General features: G+C 50.8%; 1 protein-coding gene across 3 annotated transcripts in view; it reads right to left on the reverse strand.

Annotated features, from left to right (window-relative positions):
- Nucleotides 1-4,779: 4,779 nt before the first annotated feature.
- ARRB1 (arrestin beta 1) overlaps nucleotides 4,780-19,964 on the reverse strand; it is a 91,531-nt gene continuing 76,346 nt past the window's right edge. Inside the window, exons 11-16 of one of the 3 annotated variants that reach the window (XM_024255317.3) lie at nucleotides 18,670-18,807; nucleotides 17,500-17,583; nucleotides 16,304-16,327; nucleotides 13,504-13,574; nucleotides 12,278-12,329; nucleotides 4,780-10,897 (exon numbers count right to left, since the gene is read on the reverse strand). In XM_024255317.3, coding sequence (XP_024111085.1) covers nucleotides 10,786-10,897; nucleotides 12,278-12,329; nucleotides 13,504-13,574; nucleotides 16,304-16,327; nucleotides 17,500-17,583; nucleotides 18,670-18,807 — 481 coding nt within the window. In that variant the 3' untranslated portion in view covers nucleotides 4,780-10,785. Of the gene's footprint in view, nucleotides 10,898-12,055; nucleotides 12,131-12,277; nucleotides 12,330-13,503; nucleotides 13,575-16,303; nucleotides 16,328-17,499; nucleotides 17,584-18,669; nucleotides 18,808-19,964 lie in introns of those variants that run through there. The other 2 variants (XM_054524832.2, XM_024255318.3) reach the window with 2 other exon arrangements.

The following is a 19,964-nucleotide window of genomic DNA, read 5'->3' on the forward strand; positions in this document are numbered from 1 at the left end:
TGGGAGGCTGAGACAAAAGAATTGCTTGAGCTCAGGAGTTCGAGACCAGCTGGGCAACATAGCAAGGCCCTGTCTCTACAACAAAAATAAAGAAAATTGGTTGAGTGTGGTGGTGCATGCCAGTAGTTCCAGCTACACAAGAGGCTGAGGTGGGAGGATCACTTGAACCCAGGAGTTCGAGGTGGCAGTGAGCTATGATCACACCACTACACTCCAGCCTGTCCAGCCTGGGTGACCAAGCAAGACCGTGTCAAAAAACAAACAAAAAAAAGAACAAATAAACAAACAAACAAAAAACACCAATAATAAGTACTTTATAGAACTTCAGAAGATTAGGGGATAAATGATAAATATAGCCTTTTAAATTTATCCAGATAATTACCATTTCTGTTGCTCTTAATTTCTAAACATCTGGGTTTATCTCTGGCATTGTTTTAAACTAAATAACTTCGTTTAGCTTTTTTTTTTTTTTTTTTTTTAGAGTAAGTCTGCTGGTGACAGATTCTCTTGGGTTTCCTTCATCTGATAATCTATTTTGCACCCTTCTTGAAGGATGTTTTCATTGGATATAGATTTCTGGGTTGACAACTCTTTTAGTGCTGTAAAAATGTTGTACTCCTTTCTTCTGGCCTCCATGTCTTCTATGAGAAATCCGCGTTCAGATAGTCATCCTTTGTATGGAAGAAAATACAAGAATGTGTCCTTGCCTCTAGCTGCTTTCAAGATTTTTAAATTTGTCTTTGGTTTTCAGCAGTTTGGTTATTTTGTATGTTTATGTGTGATTTTCTTTGAGTTTAACCTGTTTGAGATTTGCACAGCTTCTTGAATCTATAAATTTATGTCTTTTACCAAATTTGGGGTGTTAGTGGCCATTATTTTCTCAACTATTTTTTCTCCACCAGTCTCTTTTGCCTCTCTTCTGAGAGTCCAGTGACATGGAATCCTAGGCCTTATGATATTGTTCCACAGGTCCCTGAGACTGTTAATTTCTTTCAACCTATTTTCTCTGTTTTTTCAGATAGAATAATTTCTATTGACCTATATTCAAGTTCACTGGCTCTTTCTTCTGTCACCCCCCATTCTGCTATGAACTTATCCAATCAATTTTTAATTTCAGATATTGTATTTTTCAGTTCTAAAATTTCCATTTGGTTCTTTTTTAATCGTTTCTATATCTCTGCTGAGAACTATTTCAATCCATTTCAAGTTATAACGGCCACTTTAAAATCTTTTATAATTCCAACATCTAAGTCATCTTAGAGTTGGCATCTGTTGATTGTATTTTTCCTTGAGGATTGGTCACATTTTTATGGGTTGTCACCCCACTCCCCCATCTTTAGTTTTACTTTCCCTGGTTTCAGTTATTTGCACTCAATGACAGTTGAAAATATTAAATGGAAAATTCCAGAAATAAAAAATATTAAATGGAAAATTCCAGAAATAAACAATTCATAAGTTTTAAATTGCACACCATTCTGAATAGTGTGATTAAATCTCACAGTGACCCATTCTCTCCTGCCTGGGACGTAAATCATCGCTTTGTCTGGTGTACCTCGGCTGTGTATGCTGTCTACCCATTAGTCGCTTAGTAGCCATCTTGGTTATCAGATCAACTGTTGCAATATCACAGTGTTTGTGTTTAAGTAACTCTTATTTTACTTAACATTGGCCCCAGAGTGCAAAGTAGTGATGCTGGCATTTGTTGTAATTGTTCTATTTTATTATTAGCTATTGTCGTTAATCTCTTACTGTACCTAATGTATAAATTAAGCTTTATAATAGGTATGTATGTATAGAACAAAACATAGTATACAAAAGATTTGGTACTATCTGCAGTTTCAGGTGTCCAGTGGGGATCTTGGAGCTTATCCCCCGTAGATAAGGGGGGACTACCATATTTGTATGTTGAGTAATTTCAGATTGTGTCCTGAACATTGTGAATGTTATATTGTATAGACTCTGGGTCCTGCTATAATCCTCTATAGAATGTTGATCGTGTTGTTATTGTTGTTTCAGGAGGCAATGAACCAACTTAAGTTCAAATTCTAAGCTCTGTCTCACTTTCTGTGGGTGGTGGTTCTAATCTTAGTGAAAAGCCACGAGAAAAGAGAAAAATGGGAAAATCATCCTATGGAGATGACATCTCTAAATTTTAACTCACCTGTATCATTTGCCTTCTTTTGTCTAACTTTCACAGAGTTGTTATTTAATTGTGTTTTGTATTTTTGTCCAGCGTTTTTCAGTGTAATCAGTAGGAGAGACAGGCTATAATGGATTTACTCCATGTTGGCCAGAATTTGAACCTCCTGCTCAGTTTCTTTTGATGTGCTGGAGAAATGAAGCTCCAAAGCACAGTGAAGACAGTGATAGTGGCATTAGGTTGAAAGATATGAGAAAACAGCAAATATCTCTCCCTTGTTTGGAATCCTGTTCAGATGTCAAGGCATTGCTTCGAAACTGTGGTAACCAGGCCAACATAACTACTTCTACTTTTTGGATGAGAACACTAAGGAAGAGCTTGCCATTTGCCTGTTTGATCTCAGATCAGATCCCTTGACCTTCTCCTGCTCTGTATTGTCAGGCCCTGACCATTGCAAACTACATTTTCATATTTCTTGAAAATCAGCTTTTAATTAGATTCTGCCAATAGGAGGCTCTGGCTTAAATTTGGAGGGCAGGAGGAGAGAAGAAGCCAGAGCGTGTCTCCAGTCTCTCTGCTTTGGGCGGCATTCCCAGCAAGGGCGATGTTTCCTCTGTGCTTCTGGCTTTCATAGACACCCTCTTCCTCAATGTTCCTGCTAGGCTGCCCTGGTTCCTCAGCTCCTCTCCTTGTCCCTCCACCCTAGGGGTAGTAATGGTCTCCTATTGTGCCACATCTTTGGGTGGTCTCAAACCCCATTTGCACTTTCATCTCATCCAACATTTTAATAAACATTTCCCCAATTAAATTGCTTTCTTTTTTTTTAATTTTAAAAAATTTGAGATGAAGTCTCGCTATGTTGTCCAGGCTGGTCTTAAACTCCTGGGCTCAAGCAAGCCTCCCAAAGAGTGAGTCACTGCACCTGGCTTTTTTTTTTTTTTTTAGGTGACAATTTCTCGCTCTGCCACCCAGGTTGGAGTGCAGTGGTAGGATCATAGTTCACTGCAGCCTTGAACTCCTGGGTTCAAGGGATCCTCCTGCCTCAGCCTCCCAAGTAGTTGGGACTACAGGCATGCACTACTACTCTTGGCTTTTTTTTTCGTTTTTTTTTTTCTTTTTTTTTTTTTTTTGGAGAGATGGGGGTCTCCTTATGTTGTCCTAGCTGGTTTTGAACTCCTGGCCTCAAGAGAGTCTCCTGCCTTAGCCTCCCAAAGTGCTGGGATTACAGGCATGAGCCACGGCATCTGGCCCAATTAAATTCCTGCTGCAGGGATAAACTGCTTATCTGGACTCAGACTGACACAGTCCATATGGGAGGGCAGCTGAACAAAAGCTGTAGCTCAAGTCTCCTGATTCAAATGTCAGTGTCTTCCCACTGCCCTACTCTGGCTGGAAGGGAACATCAGAGGAAACAGACTCCCTTCTGGCCAACCAGGAGGGCAATGCTCTGATCTACATTGCACAGTATTTTACAGAAATGTTAAAAAATATATTGTTCACCTGGAGTTCAAGACCAGCCTGGCCAACATGGCAAAACCCCATCTCTACAAAAAATACAAAAATTAGATGAACGTGTTGGCACATGCTTGTAATCCCAGCTACTAGGGAGGCTGAGACATGAGAATCGCTTAAACCCAGGAGGCAGAGGTTGCAGTGAGCCGAGATCGCGCCACTGCTCTCCAGCCTGGGTGACAGAGCAAGATTCTATCTCAAAAATATATATATATAGACCGGGCGCGGTGGCTCACGCCTGTAATCCCAGCACTTTGGGAGGCCGAGGCGGGCGGATCACGAGGTCAGGAGATCGAAACCATCCTGGCTAACACAGTGAAACCCCGTCTCTACTAAAAATACAAAAAATTAGCCGGGCGTGGTGGCAGGCGCCTGTAGTCCCAGCTACTCAGGAGGCTGAGGCAGGAGAATGGCGTGAACCCGGGAGGTGGAGCTTGCAGTGAGCTGAGATTGCGCCACTGCACTCCAACCTGGGCAACAGAGCGAGACTCCATCTCAAAAAAAATATATATATATATATAGAGAGAGAGAGAGAGAGTTCATATATAATTAATTTTCTAGGAAAGTCATCTTATATGCATGGGCGTCTTCCTTTTGTGTTGATACAGTACATTATCTATTAGAACATCAACTCTTCCTCACTGATATCCTTACTCCTCCCATATGTTCTGTTAGACCAGGTGGCAAGTAAGTCTTAGAAAACTGAAATGACTTCAGGAAGACCCAGCAGAGCAGGAGATAAGAAGTGAACAAGAAGCAGGGCTGGGGCTGGGGCAAGGGCTCCCGCTGATGTGGTCAGTGGTGCCAAAGATAGAAGATAGGATGGCTTCACTGCAGGAGCAAACCATGGGTCACAAAATCCTGTGGTATCTGAGAGGGATGAGAGGTATGCCAGCTTCCCAAGGCCATAAGGCTGAAAAGTGGCAGAAGAGGGACAGGAGAAAAGTTTTTGGGAGTCTCCAGAAGTTGGTACAAGGACCAGGCTGAAGCTGGGGCCACAGACAAGGGAAGAGAGCACCTCACCCAGTCGTGAGCCCCATCTGCCAGTCCAGGGCAGCAGGGAAGCATTTCTTGGTCTTTGACCTGCCATGGGCTTATGAGACAGAAATGAAAGCACAGCCACCATCCTCTGCCACAAAAGACCTTTAATGGCCTCCTATTTATTATTCTTTTGTTCATTTGTTAAAGTTGAATAAACTATAATAACTTGTCTGACATAATAAGAATGCCACAGGTATAACAGATAAACCTGGCAGGTGGTCCAGGAATGAGAGTGTCACAAAATAATCACTCAACACAAGGGCCACAGACCTGGAGATTCTTCCCAGCCATCCCTCACTCCTGCCCCAGGACACAACCCATGCAGGCCCCCATTCCATAGGAAGAGGCAGGTCCCACAGCGTCTGTGGCTAGACCTTAACACTGAGCAGAGATGCCCAGGAAGATGGCACTTCCTATGCTCGTTCCGAAGTGCTCTGCTCATCTGCCATGCAGGTCAGGACCATACCCCAAGTTTGTGAGGCACCCACTTCTCATACTCACCACCTCATATGACCACCTATCATACCCACCTCTCCTATGATGCTTGCAATTGTCCCAGTGAGGTGGGAAGAGCCTGGACCAGCTCCATTTTACACACAGGGAAACTAAGGATACACTTGGACTGAATGTAATACACCCATGTCATGAGCTTGCTGTGCCCTGAGCTTCACATTTTCACCTAGAATTCCCTGGGGGGTAGGGGTGAGGGACAGGACAGGCAGGGTTTTGTGCCAAGGGCTGGTCCAGGTCTCACTAAAGTGTTCAGGATTCCTGGGGAATCCTGCCCTCAAAGGAGGGACTTTTGTCTTAAAATCCTCCCTGAGTCTGTCTTTTATGTGAGCCAAGATTTCCATCCATCCGGCTCTGTGTAAAGATGAATTTAACCCTAGCCTCTCTCTCCATCACACTGCTTCTCCTGCTGTGTCCCTTGGGCCTAGGCCAGGAAAGTGGGGTGCCAGACAGGGGTGCAGACACAAGTCCTCGGTGGGGATTGAGCCTGTTTCCTTGCTCCAGAGCTCCCCATGCTTCATGGGCCAATATCAGGGTCAAGACCCATCCCCACTGAGCACCAGGCCCCTGTCCAAATCAAATCTTGGCCAGAGCTTCAGGGTGGGTTGGCTAGAAAAACCATCAACTATGTACATGTACGTGTGTGTGTGTGTGTGTAAATGCTTGTGCCTGAGTCTGTGACCCAAGTTCCAACACAAAGACACTTTGTACTGGAATGCTGGAGCCATTCCAACATGAACAGCAAGAATAGAACCTGTGCTGGCTGGTCTAAGATCAAACCTCGAGATGGTGGTTTGAAGTGTTTCTTCAAAGAAAGCTTGAAAATGAAATCTCAGTAGGCAAGACAAATAAAAGCAGAGTTGCCCTGGTGGAGATGGAAATGGGAGGAGGGCTGGAAACCTATCCTTTGCCTCCACTCCCATCTTCCCACTTTAGCATCCCCTGACAAAGCTCTGTGGAATACCAGGGGTTCCGCAGCACCTGGTTTGAAAACCACTGTGTCAGTGTCTACAAACCATAGGCCCCACGGACCTGTGCTTTGACTTCCCTTTTGGGGTGACGAGTTGGAGTGTGATGGGTGGAGGATGTTTCCCCTTCAACAGGGCCTGTTTTTGAAGCCACTGTGCAGTGACCCTGTGGGGAAGTGGTAGAGGTGGGGTCCTGCCACTTTAGTCCAGGAGGAATGACAGAAGTGATGGAGCTGCCTGGGCCAGGAGGAAACACCAGGCCCAATGCAGGCCATATAGATGAGGGTTCAGGAGTCTGTTTTGGTCCTTTTGAGTTTAAAAAATATATATATCAGAACAGGCATAGGCCTATGTCCATGAGACCCTATAAGAGTGTAAGACTGGGACCTAACCCCTTCCTCCTGGATGGGTGGAGAGCAACCAGTCCCCAGTGACCGGCAGGAGAGAAGCTGCCGCTCTAGGATGCTAACGCCACTGCGTCCGCTGCTCTCAGGGCAAAAGGCTTGGGTTTTCCCTGGGCCGGAAGCCCTCCCAATGTCACTGAGAAGCTGTGGTGGCTCCAGTCGCTCCTGGAAGAGGCCTTACACTTTGAAGGGAAGGAACAGACAATTTCTATTTCTCCTTGCCCTTAGATTTCTGCGGATGGGTGGTTTCAGCTCCCTGAGCCTGGCGGCTGGTGGCTCTCTTTAACCTGGGTCAGAGCCAAGGCCCCTTGGCCTCTGTGGGGTCTGAGAGATGGGAGATGTGAGTGACACCAGGCCTAGGAGGATCCAAGATGTCCCCCTCCACCAATCACTGACAATATCTATGTCTTCCCTGTGTCCTGGTTGCTGGGGCCACTATTTTGGGGCATGATATTCCTGAATCGTGTCTAAATTTCCCTCTCAGCTGGGTCATCAAAGCCAAATTGGCTGTATCTCATTCTGGTTGACATCTGCCTAAGTGAGAAGCAGGGCAAGCGATGAAGACTGGTGGGAAGGGCTCCTCCTGCAGCAAACTCCCTGTGTGACCTTGGGCCATCTCTGCAGTGGCAGGGCCACACACGTCCAGCCATTTTCAACTTACAGAGCCCTAACAGCTGACTTTCATCTCATCTGGGCCTCATAACAATTCCTGCATCAGGCAGGGAAGGGATTACAATCCCATTTTACAGTTAGGGAAACTGAGCCCCAGAGGTTGAGTAGCTTGCCCAAGCCCCCCAGGTGGTTGGTGACAGCCAGGACTGAGAGGCGGCATTGGGGACTTCCAGGACAGAGTTCCTTTTACTGCACCACATAGGAACCAGCTTGTCAGGAACTCTCCCACAGAACCAACAGCCAGGTGAACCCACTCTAGCAGGTCTGAGCTTTGAGGCTGAGGAGAGATGCAGCCAAATAACTCAGTCCTTATCTTCATGGGAACTGAACTCTTCCCCTGGGTGGAATGCTGAGGAGGTCCAGCTGGCTCTCTGCTTGGTGGGTTTTCACCGGGGCATGCTTTTCCTTCCTGCCCAGACCAGTGTCCACACGCCACCCACAGGGCGCACTGCAAAGTCCCAATGACGGATGGCTTGGCCAGTGCAGGCCCCAAACGCTTGGCACAGAAACCGCCAGTACTGTGGGATGGTGCCTGGGGCCTAGTGAGGCTCCCCCGCCCCTAGTTTCACTTCAAGGTATCACCTGGACAGGCTGACTCCAGAAAGGAAAGGGGCCCTGCAGAGAAGCACTGGCTCGGCCATGTTTGGGGGCTGGGAGGTGGTGCCTGGAGTTGACCAGAAGCTTGGAAACATGACCTGGGGCTTCCTCTCCAGGAAGAGGCTGAAGGAAACACTTTGGCCTGTGTGTCCCTCGAGGCTGCAGCATATGGCCGTGCAGCAGGGCACCTGGCCAAGGGGCAAGGGGTGCCAAAATCCAACCTGTGTGTCACTCCCAAAGCTATGCATTCTAGTGTAGGTCTGAATCCACCTGGAAAGGGCACCATCTTCTAATTCATATCAAGGCACCATAGGGACCAGCAGCCACCAGGAGCCCTGAAGGCAACTGCCCTCTATTACTTCTCCCTACAACGTTTCCCTGACCATGGGCTTCCTGAGGATAGGGGCTGGGACTGGCCCATCTCTGTGTCTCCCGTACTTGGCATAGAGCTGAGTCATCAGCAAAGGATGGTAGGCTGAATTCAACCAAATTTGGCCATTGCCTTGTGCAGTCCTGGCTCCAGGAGAAAAAAAAAAAAAAGATAGTGCTCTGATCCTTCCCTGCAGCTGGAGAAATTTGCTAAATAACACTGGGCTAAACCCAAAACGGTGAGCGTGATGTTGAGGTGGAGGAGGCTCGGGAATCCTGCCTGACAAACCTTTTCCATGCATGAGTTAGGGATAGGGGAAGAAGTTTGCAGGAAAGAGGTCATCCTAAACACTAAAAGATCTTGTGTCAGCCCCAGAGGTTTCAGAAGACACTGGAGGGCATATGTTTGCCATGCATTGCTCCAGCATTTCATCAGCTCTGTGCCTGCCCAGATGAGGTGCAGCCTGCCCAGCAAGCTCTAGGAGGGGCTGGATGCCTGGGGGACCTGCAACTAGGCCCTCAAGACTGGACAGGGTAGTACGACTGCCCCCAGCTGACTTGGTTCTGGTCCGGGGAGAGGTCCCTTGGGTTGAGTGGTCATGAGACTCAGAAGTCGCACTGCCAGGCTTGTGAAACAGGTGATTTCACCATGGGAAATAAGTCACACTGCCTGCCCCAGGAGGTGCTGGACTGGAAAGGATTGAGATGCCACTTGTATAAGATTTTTTGTCTCCCTGTTCAGACAAGTATGGGAGAGAGATGGAAGGGAGCAGAAACTGAGGAGAGAGCCCTTGTCCTGCTAATCAATATATTTGCTTGGGTAAACCTCAGGGTGTCTGTGCCCACAGGGGGCTGTGAGGTACTGCAAGCCCTATCACAAGACCCTCAGCCAAGCCTCAGCAAAGACATACTCTGTCCCTTCTTGGGCAACTCATGCTAGCTATGGCCACAGCCTGACATCAATCCCTTCCCAGTCCTGGGCAGGGGGTGGGGTTGAGGGGAGTTGGTGCTCCATAGGGCCCTGCCACCTCTGAGGTCCAATAAATCCCCTCTGGAGGCAGAGAGACCAGTCAGCAGCTCTGGCTCCACCCACCAGACCAGGAGCTCTAATGTTCACAAATTCTTGGTGGCCAGAGCTAGGAAGGCCCATTGTGATCATCTGATCAAACTCCTTGCTTTCTCAAGTGAGAAACTGAGGCCCAGAATGGGGAAGGAACTTGCCCAAAGTCACACAGTAAGTTATTCTCAAAGGCCAGGCAAAGAGGATGACTCCTAACACTTTCTATCCATCTCCTATCTGGCTTCTTGCCCCAGGAATTGGCCCAGGTCTCAATCACCCCAACACCAGCCAATGCGTACTGGGTACCCATGACACTGGGAGCTACTGGAGGTCATCAACTCACCAAGAAAAGAAGGGGCTTATTTACTACCCAGCAGCCTCCTTCCCTTCGGGTGAGGATATCTCAGTGGATGCTGCCACCTTCTGAGATAGGACCCCCTTTGACTGTGGCATGGTGGCCTCAGGCACTCTCTCCCAGTCCGTAGGGTCAGTCCAGCCCTGGAGGATGGCAGGGGGAAGCAGGAGGATACTAGTGGCCTTGGCCCCCGCTGGACCCCCATCCTCACTTCCTGCATGACCATGTGAAGTCCACAAGGAAGGGACATAAGGCAGACTCTCCTCTCCCCGCCCCCTGCCCCCATCTCTGAGCGCCCCCCTTCAGGAACCCTCCTCAGGAGCTTCAGCTCACTCTGCTGGGGGCTGGTGCTTGCTGAAGACCCCCTCCCTCCCTCTGCTTTTCTCTCTGTGCATATCTCTAGACAGGCCCATGCACTTGAAATACAAGGTAGCTAAGATGTCACAGCCTGACAGTACTGAAATATACTTGGGTGAGTCCACATGGCTTGCCTCAGTCTAGGTAACTGCTGGTAAGAAAGTCAGTCCAGTTGCTTTTCTCTACTCCTGGGGTCTACAAACTTTCACCAACATCACTATCAGACACAGAGGGATATCAGGTGGGGAGGATTGTGAAGGCAGAAGGTCTTTGGTGGGTCAGAACTTCAAAAAGGCATTGAGAATCTGTCCACAGGTCTGCCCCTCCCAGCCAGAAGGAGGTGGCCTTCAATGCGGTAATCTTTTAGCTGCCAGAACTTTGTTAACCACCTGGGACCGTGGACATCTTCTCTCATGTCTTGAGCCCTCATCCCCACCCCTCCAAGCCCTCATGCCCACCACACCGTGTCCCACATTCCCCATCCTCCCCTGTCTGCTCCCCATCTCAAGTCCAATTCCAAGGCCAGAGCCCTGGCAGCTTTTCTGGGAGACAGCATGAAAAGGAGGGGAGTGGAGATGGCAGAGATGGGGTGGAGCCAGTGCACTGTGGTCCTGTTGGCATGGTGATGTGGGGCCAATCCTGAGGCCAGAGGTTCATCACCGTGATCTGGAAGCCCACGGGGCCCCCTGGTAGAAACTGGAAGAACAAAGGGGAAAAGAAACCAGAACGGGAAGAAGACGAATAAGCATCCGAGTGCACGAGAGTGGAGCCAGAGCCACGTGGAGGCAGGGCCGGCCCGTCTATCTGTTGTTGAGCTGTGGAGAGCCGGTACCATCCTCCTCTTCCTCCTTGTCATCCTTCATGCCTTTCAGTCTCTGGCGAGCAAAGTCCTCAAATACAATGTCGTCATCACTGGTGGGAGAGACAAGGAAAATGTGGTGTGTTTGCAGGGGCAGGGAGAGTAGCCTTATCCAGAGGCCCAGCCAGATGTGACTCAGAGTATGGCTCTGGGGCCGGGGAGAGAACCACCCTCTCTGAGGTCTCTGGCCTCTGGGGCTGACCATGAGCAGAAAGGCCTGTCTGGCTGGCATATGTGGATGCCACCTGTGGCAGTGGGGACAGTCACATCAGGACTCGGGCCAGTCATGAAAGGGGCAGAGAGGGGCATGAATTTGACTCTTGTGCCTGAGGGCTAGAAAAGTAACCCGGTTCTTTAGGAGGTAGGGGGAGCAGTGTGGCTCTGTAGCCAGAGGAAGGACTTATTCCCACTGTGAGAGGCCAGGCCACCAGTAGTTTCACAGCATGTTCTGAATCCCCCAAGAATAGGCCCAGCAAACCCCACCCCACCACCCAGAAAACTACCCTTAGGAAGCATTCCCGTTTCTGGACAGCAAGGAGTAGTTTGGCTTAATGGAAGAGAAGACCATGAAGAACCTTTCTCCCAGAAGAGGCAGCTCAGATTCTACCATGGGGGATCCCGGACAGAAGAAGGCTGGGGTAGGAGGATGTGAATCTAAATAGGGGGGCAGAGGATCTGTTCATGAGGAAAGGGGAGGCTTGAGTGGGGTTTCAGGACTAGACTGCCTTTAAGAACAGTGAGCTCTCTTCTACCATGAAACATGTCCACTTAGGACCATGCAGGGGTCCACCCGGGTCCCCTGCCCAACAGGGTTCAGCCAGTGCATGGGGCATCCTCATGGGGTGACTTGAGACCCCCACACCCCAGATTTCTCCTGGGGGACAAGGGAAGATTGGCTTTGGAGCTGGAGCAAGAAAGCCACTTGGCCCTGGAGGTGGTCCGCGCAGTCGGCCCAGGTCCTCCCCCTCTGGCCACTGTCCGGTGACTCGATGGCCTTTGACCGCAGGGAAATCCACATCAGTTGGTCCTCAGGAGTCAGAAGCAACAAGATCCCCAGTCCCCTGCCCACCCCACAGCCTGATTCCACTGGTTGGCGTGGGCAGGACAGGAGAGCCGAGCCCAGGGCCATGGACCAGCCCTGTGTGAGCCGAGCAGGCGCTGTGGATGGACGAACGGACTGACGGACGGACGTGCAAGGACGAGGGAGGAAGACAGACCCCACCAAGGCAGGAGGAAGAGGAACAGGCACGGAGGGTCCTTCAAGTCACATGCAGGCAAGCGGGTTGCTGAAGAGGCGAGCAGAGGTGGCTCTCAGCAGACGGGGTTAGACCAGCGGCTCCTCAGGGGTTAATAAGCATATATGCAAATGACCCCCTCCACCCCGCCCACCCGCGACCCACCCCCCAGATGTCTGCAGGCAGGGTTCGGCTTACTTTGTGTCAAGTTCTATGAGATTGGTATCTACTGGCGTCTCGTTCTCTGGAACTAAACACAGGGCAGGTGGGCAGGGTGTCCAGGGGTTAGTGAGTGGATGAGCATGGCACGAGTAAGCACAGGCCCCCACCCTGGGACAACCAGACTAACATGAGGAGGGCAAAGGGTAAAGGGGAATGGAGAGGGGAGAGGACTCATTCCTGGTACTGAAACACCCCAAATCATCTGAAAGGCAGGGAGGATGGCACCAGGAGGGCCCCGGATCCCCACTGCAGCCCCAGAAGAACAGAAAATCCTCTAAACTTCTGTTTCTTTTGACAGGTCTCCAACATGAATTACATTAATTCCTTGCATGCATGCCATTCACCAATTCTAAGACAATCTTTTTTATATTTTCCTTCACATTTTAACATCTCCAAACTTGGAGTGTGTCTTACCGTCAATGGCACTGCACAGTTTAACCATGGAAGTTTTTTCCTAATCGTACCTACTATTACGTCGTCTCTCTCCACTGAAAGTCTCAGATTCAATGAAATATGACCAATCTGCTATCACTTGAAAAACAGGACAGGCCAGGCATGGTAGCTCACGCCTGTAATCCCAGCACCTTGGGAGGCTGAGGTGGGGAGATCACCTGAGGTCAGGAGTTTGAGACCAGCCTGGCCAACATGGTGAAACCCCACCTCTACTAAAAATACAAAAATCAGCCAGGTGTGGTGGCAGCTGCCTGTAATCTCAGCTACTCGGGAGGCTGAGGCAGGAGAATCTCTTGAGCCTGGGAGGCGGAGGTTGTAGTGAGCTAAGATCACGTCACTGCACTCCAGCCTGGGCAACAGAGTGAGACTCTGTCTCAAAACCAAAAAAAAAAAAAAAAAAGAAGAAAAACATGACAATAGTGTGTCCAGTGGTCATCTTATCCAAGCAGCCCCTTCCCCTACTTCCAAACAGGATCCACCCCATGCCTGGGTGCAAGATAGAGGCTCAAAGCATGGCCAATGAGTTCCCTCCTCCACTCCTGGCCTCCCTCTCCCATGGGGAACAGGAGCCACGCCTCATTGTCTCCTGGTGGGGTCAGAAGCAAATCAAGTTCTGGATCCCACAAAAGATCTGGGGACCTGAGAAAAGGGTGACTGGGCTGAGGGCAAACCCGGGGCGGGGTGGGTTACAGGGTCACATGGCAGCTGCTGGAGAACCCGTACCCCAGAGACCCACAGATTCTGCTCACCTTCCCGATGCGGGGGTTCCTCTTTGGGCTTGGGGTGCATTAGGGTGAAGGGCAGTTCCACGGCCACATCACTGAAACAGAGACCCAGACCCAGTGAGCCTCGAGCGGACTCGCAGGCTGTGAGACTCGATGTCGATGCCCTGTCAGTCCGAGGACTGCAGAGGGTTTTGCCATCAGAGGAGGTAGATCCAAAAGATGCCCTCCAGCCCCAGTTCTGCCACTCGGAGCCTCGGTCTGCCTGGGAGCTGGACGAGGAGACTTCCTCTGGTTCCAAAAAGAAATGGAAGCCTCGCCTTTCCTGAGAAGGCTCCCTGGGTTCCCACAGGACGGGAGGAGGCCCAGGGGTGGGAAAGGATTGCCCAGGGCAGCATGCACCATGGTCACTGCGGGGCTCCAGAGGTGCCCTGGGACCCTGCCCACCTCAGATCGCCACAGCCACCCTCGCCTCCCCCGAGACTGCCCTTCCCAACTTCCAGGTCGGAACTCCTCCCACCCTCACACCATCCCATCTCCCAACACCTCCAGGGCGCTCTTGTAAAAGTGCTCAGGTGACCCTAGCACCCATGCAATCGGATGAAGCACTGTTGAGGTCAGTTTAGTCAGGTTTAGGATAGCCCCAGGGCCCAAGGCTGACTACACTGTGGGGATGCAGGGGAAAGCGGCCGGGAAGACCCAGCCACCAGCCAGTGCTTCTGATGGGCTTTCTCTGTACTTGGCCCTGATGGACAGAATAAGAGAAGGTATTCACATGGTACTGACCCTGTGCCAAGGATTACTGTAAGCCCCTTCCATAGAGTAACTCATTTAATCCTCGCAACAACCCTATTATTATCCCCAATGTACAGACTGGGACATTGAGGCATGAGGAGATTAAAATATCTTGCCCAAGGCCACACAGCTATTAATGGTTATTATTAGATTCTGGCTCCATAACCACACCCTTGATCACTGTGTGACAGTAGCAGAATTGAGACTAACAAAAGCAACCCTGAAGGCTCCTCTCAGCTTGGGGTGGCATCACCCTAGGAGACCGCCCAACTGCAAGTGCCTACAGGCACAAGCCACATCCCACTGATCTTGTTGTCCAGAGCCCAGTTGGGAAAGAGGAAGGGACAGGGAATGGAGTGGTCAGAGGCACAAGCCCTGCAATTAGAAAGGTCTGTTCCACCAGCCTCGCCACCCGCTGGTGCAGCACTTTCTAGCTTTTGAGTCTCACTGAGCTCAACTTGGAAACGGGAATAACAACGCCTGTCTTCTAGAACCACTGGAACTTCTGGGAGATGAGGCAGCTAAAGGGCTGAGTTAAACTGTGAAGTCTGACTAGGCGCAGTGGCTCACGCCTGTAATCCCAGTACTTTGGGAGGCCAAGGCGGGAGGATCCCTTGAGCTCAGGAGTTCGAGACCAGCCTAGGCAACATGGTGAGACACTGCCCCCACCACCCATCTCTACTAAAAATAAAAAATTAGGCTGGGCATGGTGGCTCATGAGGTCAGGAGTTCAAGACCAGCCTGGCCAAGATGGTGAAATCCCGTCTCTACTAAAAATACAAAAATTAGCCGGGCGTGGTGGTGGGCGCCTGTAATCCCAGCTACTTGGGAGGCTGAGGCAGAGAACTGCTTGAACCTGCGAGGCGGAGGTTGCAGTGAGCCAAGATCGCTCTACTGCACTCCAGCCTGGCCAACAGAGCGAGACTCCGTCTCAAAAAAAAAAAAAAAAAAAAATTAGCTGGGCATAGTAGAGCACACCTGTAGTCCCAGCTACTCAGGAGGCTGAGTTGGGAGGATGGCTTCCGCCCGTGAGGCAGAGGAGGTTACAGTGAACCAAGTTTGTGCCACTGCACTCCAGCCTGGGCAATAGAGTCAGACCTTGTCTCAAAAAGAATAAAAAATAAAAATAAAAATGTGAAGCTTGTGCCTGCCAGAATCATTACTTAAGTCCCCTCAGTGGGAACCCGGGGGTTTTATAAGGCTGTCAGAGCTATTTGGCCTTTTTTTCTTCTCTCGCTCTCTTTTTCTTTTTTTTTCTTTTTCCTTTTGCTTTGGGGATTGCTTCAGAATGGAGCTGGTGGAAGACTGCGTTTGCCAACATTTTAGTGGAAGGATCTGGATCTTAACCTTCTACCGGGCCAGGAATGATAAGGTCAGGGGCCACATCTGATTCCTCTCTGGGACTCTGGCACTCAGCACCAGCCTGGACACAAGCCTGGGTTGAGGAAATCTTTGCTGAATGATATGGAACTGAATTGAATTGAATGAATTTCACCTGTCAAATTAGTCTAAGATTTCTTAGGATGAGCCACACCGCCATCTTGTGACAGGAGGAAGCCAAACTGCTGTGTTTGGGGTACATGCATTTTTGGAATATAAGTGCATCCAGCTGGCTGCAAGGAGACCTTGTTTACAAAATAGGATCTCCTGAGGACCTCTCCTTAGCAACACTTGGCCAGCAGTTCATCCTCACTAGTGTAGAAGTTTGAAAGCCATGAAATCTGCATTTCTCCAAAAGCTCCTATAATTCAGGTGATCAGTAATTCAGACAGCTCTCTTGGGGGCCACTCCCTGTATCAGTGTAATCAGGCTTTGCTCTCTGTAAAGATCCCTGTCACTCAAGTGGGATGGAAGAGCAAGGTGAGGTTCGTTAAGGAGAAATTGTGTCTCCCAGCTCACACCTGAACCTGGCTATCTGAAATGACCACTAAGATTCCTTCCAACCCAGTGCCCTGTGATTCTGGTCAGTCAAGCCAATGGGCTCCAGGCCCTCCAGGAAGGTAGGTGAACCAGGTGGAAGGGAGGAATTTACCTGGATGCAAGATCTCCCAACAGGCTGGGTGGGTCAGAGGAGGCAGGAGAAGTGGTCAGGAGTTCAGAGAGGAAGAAAACAAAAAGCACATTCATTCACCACTTCTGCTGTCCCCCGGATAGAGAAGACCCACGGGACACACTCCCACCCACCCCCCTGCACAGCCCTGACTGCTCCTTCAGGGATACACCGAAATGGCATTAGCCCTGCCCCGAGGGACTGAGATCCAGACCCAGCTCAGCAAACCCCTGAGCCCCAGGATCCTCATCTGTAAAGGGAGTGTAAAAATTAACCCCAGTGCTGCCTGCCCCAAGGGAGGTCGGACTATCTAAAGGCAGAGGGAAGGACTCTGGGGTTGCCAAGAATGAGGGACTGTGGATCCTGAAAGGTCGCCAGACACAGGATTTGGGATTTGTAATTTTGAGATGTCCTATTATATAAGGTCAGGATTACACACTGCCACCTGCCAAGAGGCATTCTTCTAATAATCGAGAAGACCCAATGTCTAATGGGATTTAGCTTTTCAATCTTTTCATAGAAATTTATGAATTAAGTTACAAAAAAGAAACATGGTAGTTTTTTGTTTTTGTTTTTGTTTTTTCTCCCTAAGCTTCCACCAAACTATGCTCCAGGGCAGGGCAGTCTGGTCCACCGCTATGACCTGAGTTGGGGAGGAGATTTCAGGCAATGTTTGGGGCACTGTTTGGGCCTCTGTTTCACCATCTGTAAAATGGGAAAGCTGACTAGCTAGCAAATCCCCAATCCAGCTCTGAGTTCTGAACCCTCTTAGCTGTTTCCTCAGAAAATCAGCTTGCGCATGCATGGGGTGGGTGCTATGCCCAAGGGGTGATGAAGAGATGGCACCCCTGGGGACCCCACAGCAAAGACTCTGAGGACGCGGTCCCCTGGGCATGGCCAATCCTCGGTGCGAGCCCAGACCCAGGACGGAGGAGGAGGAGAGAGAAAGAGATGGGCAGGGGTAAGAGAGGGGCTAGGGCCGAGGAAGGAAGAGAGGGAAAGTGAGCAGGGAAGGAGAAAGAGGAACAGAAGGGAGGAAGACAAGGGACAGGAGGTTCCTCCTCCAAGGTGGATGCAGCTAAAAGGGCTGCAAACAGGCAGAATGGGGGAGGGGCCTGTGGGCATCTGGGACGCTCCCCTCTGCACTCCAGGGTCTTGGGCTTGGCTAGAGCACTCACCCGCCCCGAGACACCACCAGCTTCACTTTCACTTTGTAGGAAACAATGATCCCCAGGATCTCACGGTTGGCACCTTCCCTCAACCTGCAAAGTGACACAGGGGAGCCGGTTCAGGGGGCCTTGCCCGGTGGGTGAGACACCTCAGGGGTGGGTGTGCTGGGGGGCAGTGGCCGTCCATCCCCCATCTAGCTAGCCACTCAGCTACCATGTCCAATAGAGCCCAGTGGAGGTGAGGAAGGCGAGCAGGGCCCTTAGGTAGCAGGGACCCAGAGCCCCGGTTCCAAGTCTCGCTGTGAGACTTGCTTGCTGTGTGGCCCTGTTGAGCCCTTCTCCCTGCCCAGGCCAGCGTCCCCGCTGTGAGGGCCAGGCTCCTCCTCCCCTCAGATGGATTCTGCTTCTCTCAGCAACCCATGGGCAGAAAGGGCCACACGGGGAGTTCACAGAGGGCGAGGCAGCTGGGGTGGGGTGGGCGCCGTCAGAGAAGGACTTCTCCGCAAAGATGATGCCTCAGCTGGGTCTTGAAGATGGGTAGGGTGTGAGCCAGGGTGGGGACAGGGCAAAAAGCTTCAGGTAAGTGGGAAGCTGTGCAGGGGCTGCTGAAGAGAGCCAAGTCTGTGCTGGGAGTGGTGGCTGCTCTAGATGTAGGCCAAAGCCCCCCTGAAGGACCACACTCACAAGAGGGTGAGATGGCATCCCCATAGCCAGGGCTCTGCTGGAGCAGAGTAGCCTAGAGGCATCCATGATGACCGTGCAGCAGGAGTGACCAGATGCCCTGGGACCCCTGACTTGGAGGGCACCCCATGTTGGGTCTAACCCAGCTCACCACCCTGGTCTCTCCTCAGGGACACCCCATCTGACTGAAGGCATTCAGAAGCTGCCACCTCTTGCAGGAAGCCTTCCCAGGTTGCCCTCCCCCAGGCATGGTAGCAGAGCCCAGCACTGCCTGAGCAAGCTGGCCTAGTGGTCCATCTTATTCTTTCAGTCACCCCTGGGTAGGGATGGGAGTAAGGAGGCAGCTTCCCTGACTAGTCAAGCACCTGAGGACAGGCCCTGACAAGGCTGTGGAGAGGGTAGCCTGAACCTTGTCTTTGAACTGGGGGGACCAAGGAGGGTGTGGCCCCATCAGGCAAGGTGCACTAGGAGCCCAGGGCTAGGAGGGCAGGTCCTCACAGGGTGCTAGAGGCCAAGTTCGTGTCTTCGTGCTTGAGCTTCCCGTCCAAGGCGAGGCCCCGCTTCTCTCGGTTATTGGCTAGGAAGGGGGTCAGTGTGTAGACCTTGCAGAACGTCGAGCTGGGTGCCACAGTGTCACTGGGAAGAAGGGAAGCAGCTGTGGAGATGGCCTTCCCCAGAGCCAACCCCAGCCCTGATCTCCAGCCCAGCAGAATATCTAGTCTGGGCCTGCTCCAAGTCTCCCTCTCCCAACCTCTGTCCCCCAGATGCACGGACCACCTGGGCCAGCCCAGCTCGGGCAAGGAGACCACTGCCACTCAAAAGAGGCACATCTACATTCCACGCAGAAAGAGGACTGAGTCTGGGATGTTCTAAAAGATTATCCTAGTCAAGCAGCACAGTGCTAAAAGGCACATTTATTTAAAAAATTACAGCTGGCTGGGCGCAGTGGCTCATGCCTGTAATCCCAGCACTTCGGGAGGCCAAGGCGGGCAGTTCACGAGGTCAGGAGATCGAGACCATCCTGGCTAACACGGTGAAACCCTATCTCTACTAAAAATACAAAAAAATTAGCCGGGCATGGTGGCAGGCGCCTGTAGTCCTAGCTACTCAGGAGGCCGAGCCAGGAGAATGGCATGAACTCGGGAGGCGGACCTTGCAGTGAGCCGAGATCTCTCCACTGCACTCCAACCCCAGGCGACAGAGCGAGACTCTGTCTCAAAAAAAAAAAAAAAAAAAAAAGTACAGCCTCAGCGGGCACAGTTGCTCATGCCTGTAATCCCAGCAACTTGAGAGGCTGACAGGAGGATTGCTTGAGGCCAGGAGTTTGAGACCAGCCTGGGCAACATAGCAAGACCCCATCTCTACAAAAAATTTTAAACATTAGCCTGATATGGTGGCGCATACCTGTAGTCCTAGCTGCTTGGGAGGCTGAAGCAGGAGGATCACTTGAGCCCAGGAGTTCGAGGCTGGCTGTAGTGAGCCATGATCATACCACTGCACTCCAGCCTGGGCAACAGAGTGAAACTCTGTCTCTAAACCAATTTTATTTTATTTTATTTTTTGAGACAGAGTCTCGCTCTGTCACAGGCTAGAGTACAGTAGTGTGATCCTGGCTCACTGGAACCTCCACCTCCCAGGTTCAAGCAATTCTCCTACCTCAGCCTCCCAAGTAGCTGGGATAACAGGCGTGCGCCACCATGCCCAACTAATTTTTGTATTTTTAGTAGAGATGAGGTTTTGCCGTGTTGGCCAGGACGGTCTCAAACTCCTGACCTCAAGTGATCTGCCTGCCT

Source organism: Pongo abelii, chromosome 9 (genome assembly GCF_028885655.2).
Source record: "Pongo abelii isolate AG06213 chromosome 9, NHGRI_mPonAbe1-v2.0_pri, whole genome shotgun sequence".
NCBI classification, from domain to species: domain Eukaryota; kingdom Metazoa; phylum Chordata; class Mammalia; order Primates; family Hominidae; genus Pongo; species Pongo abelii.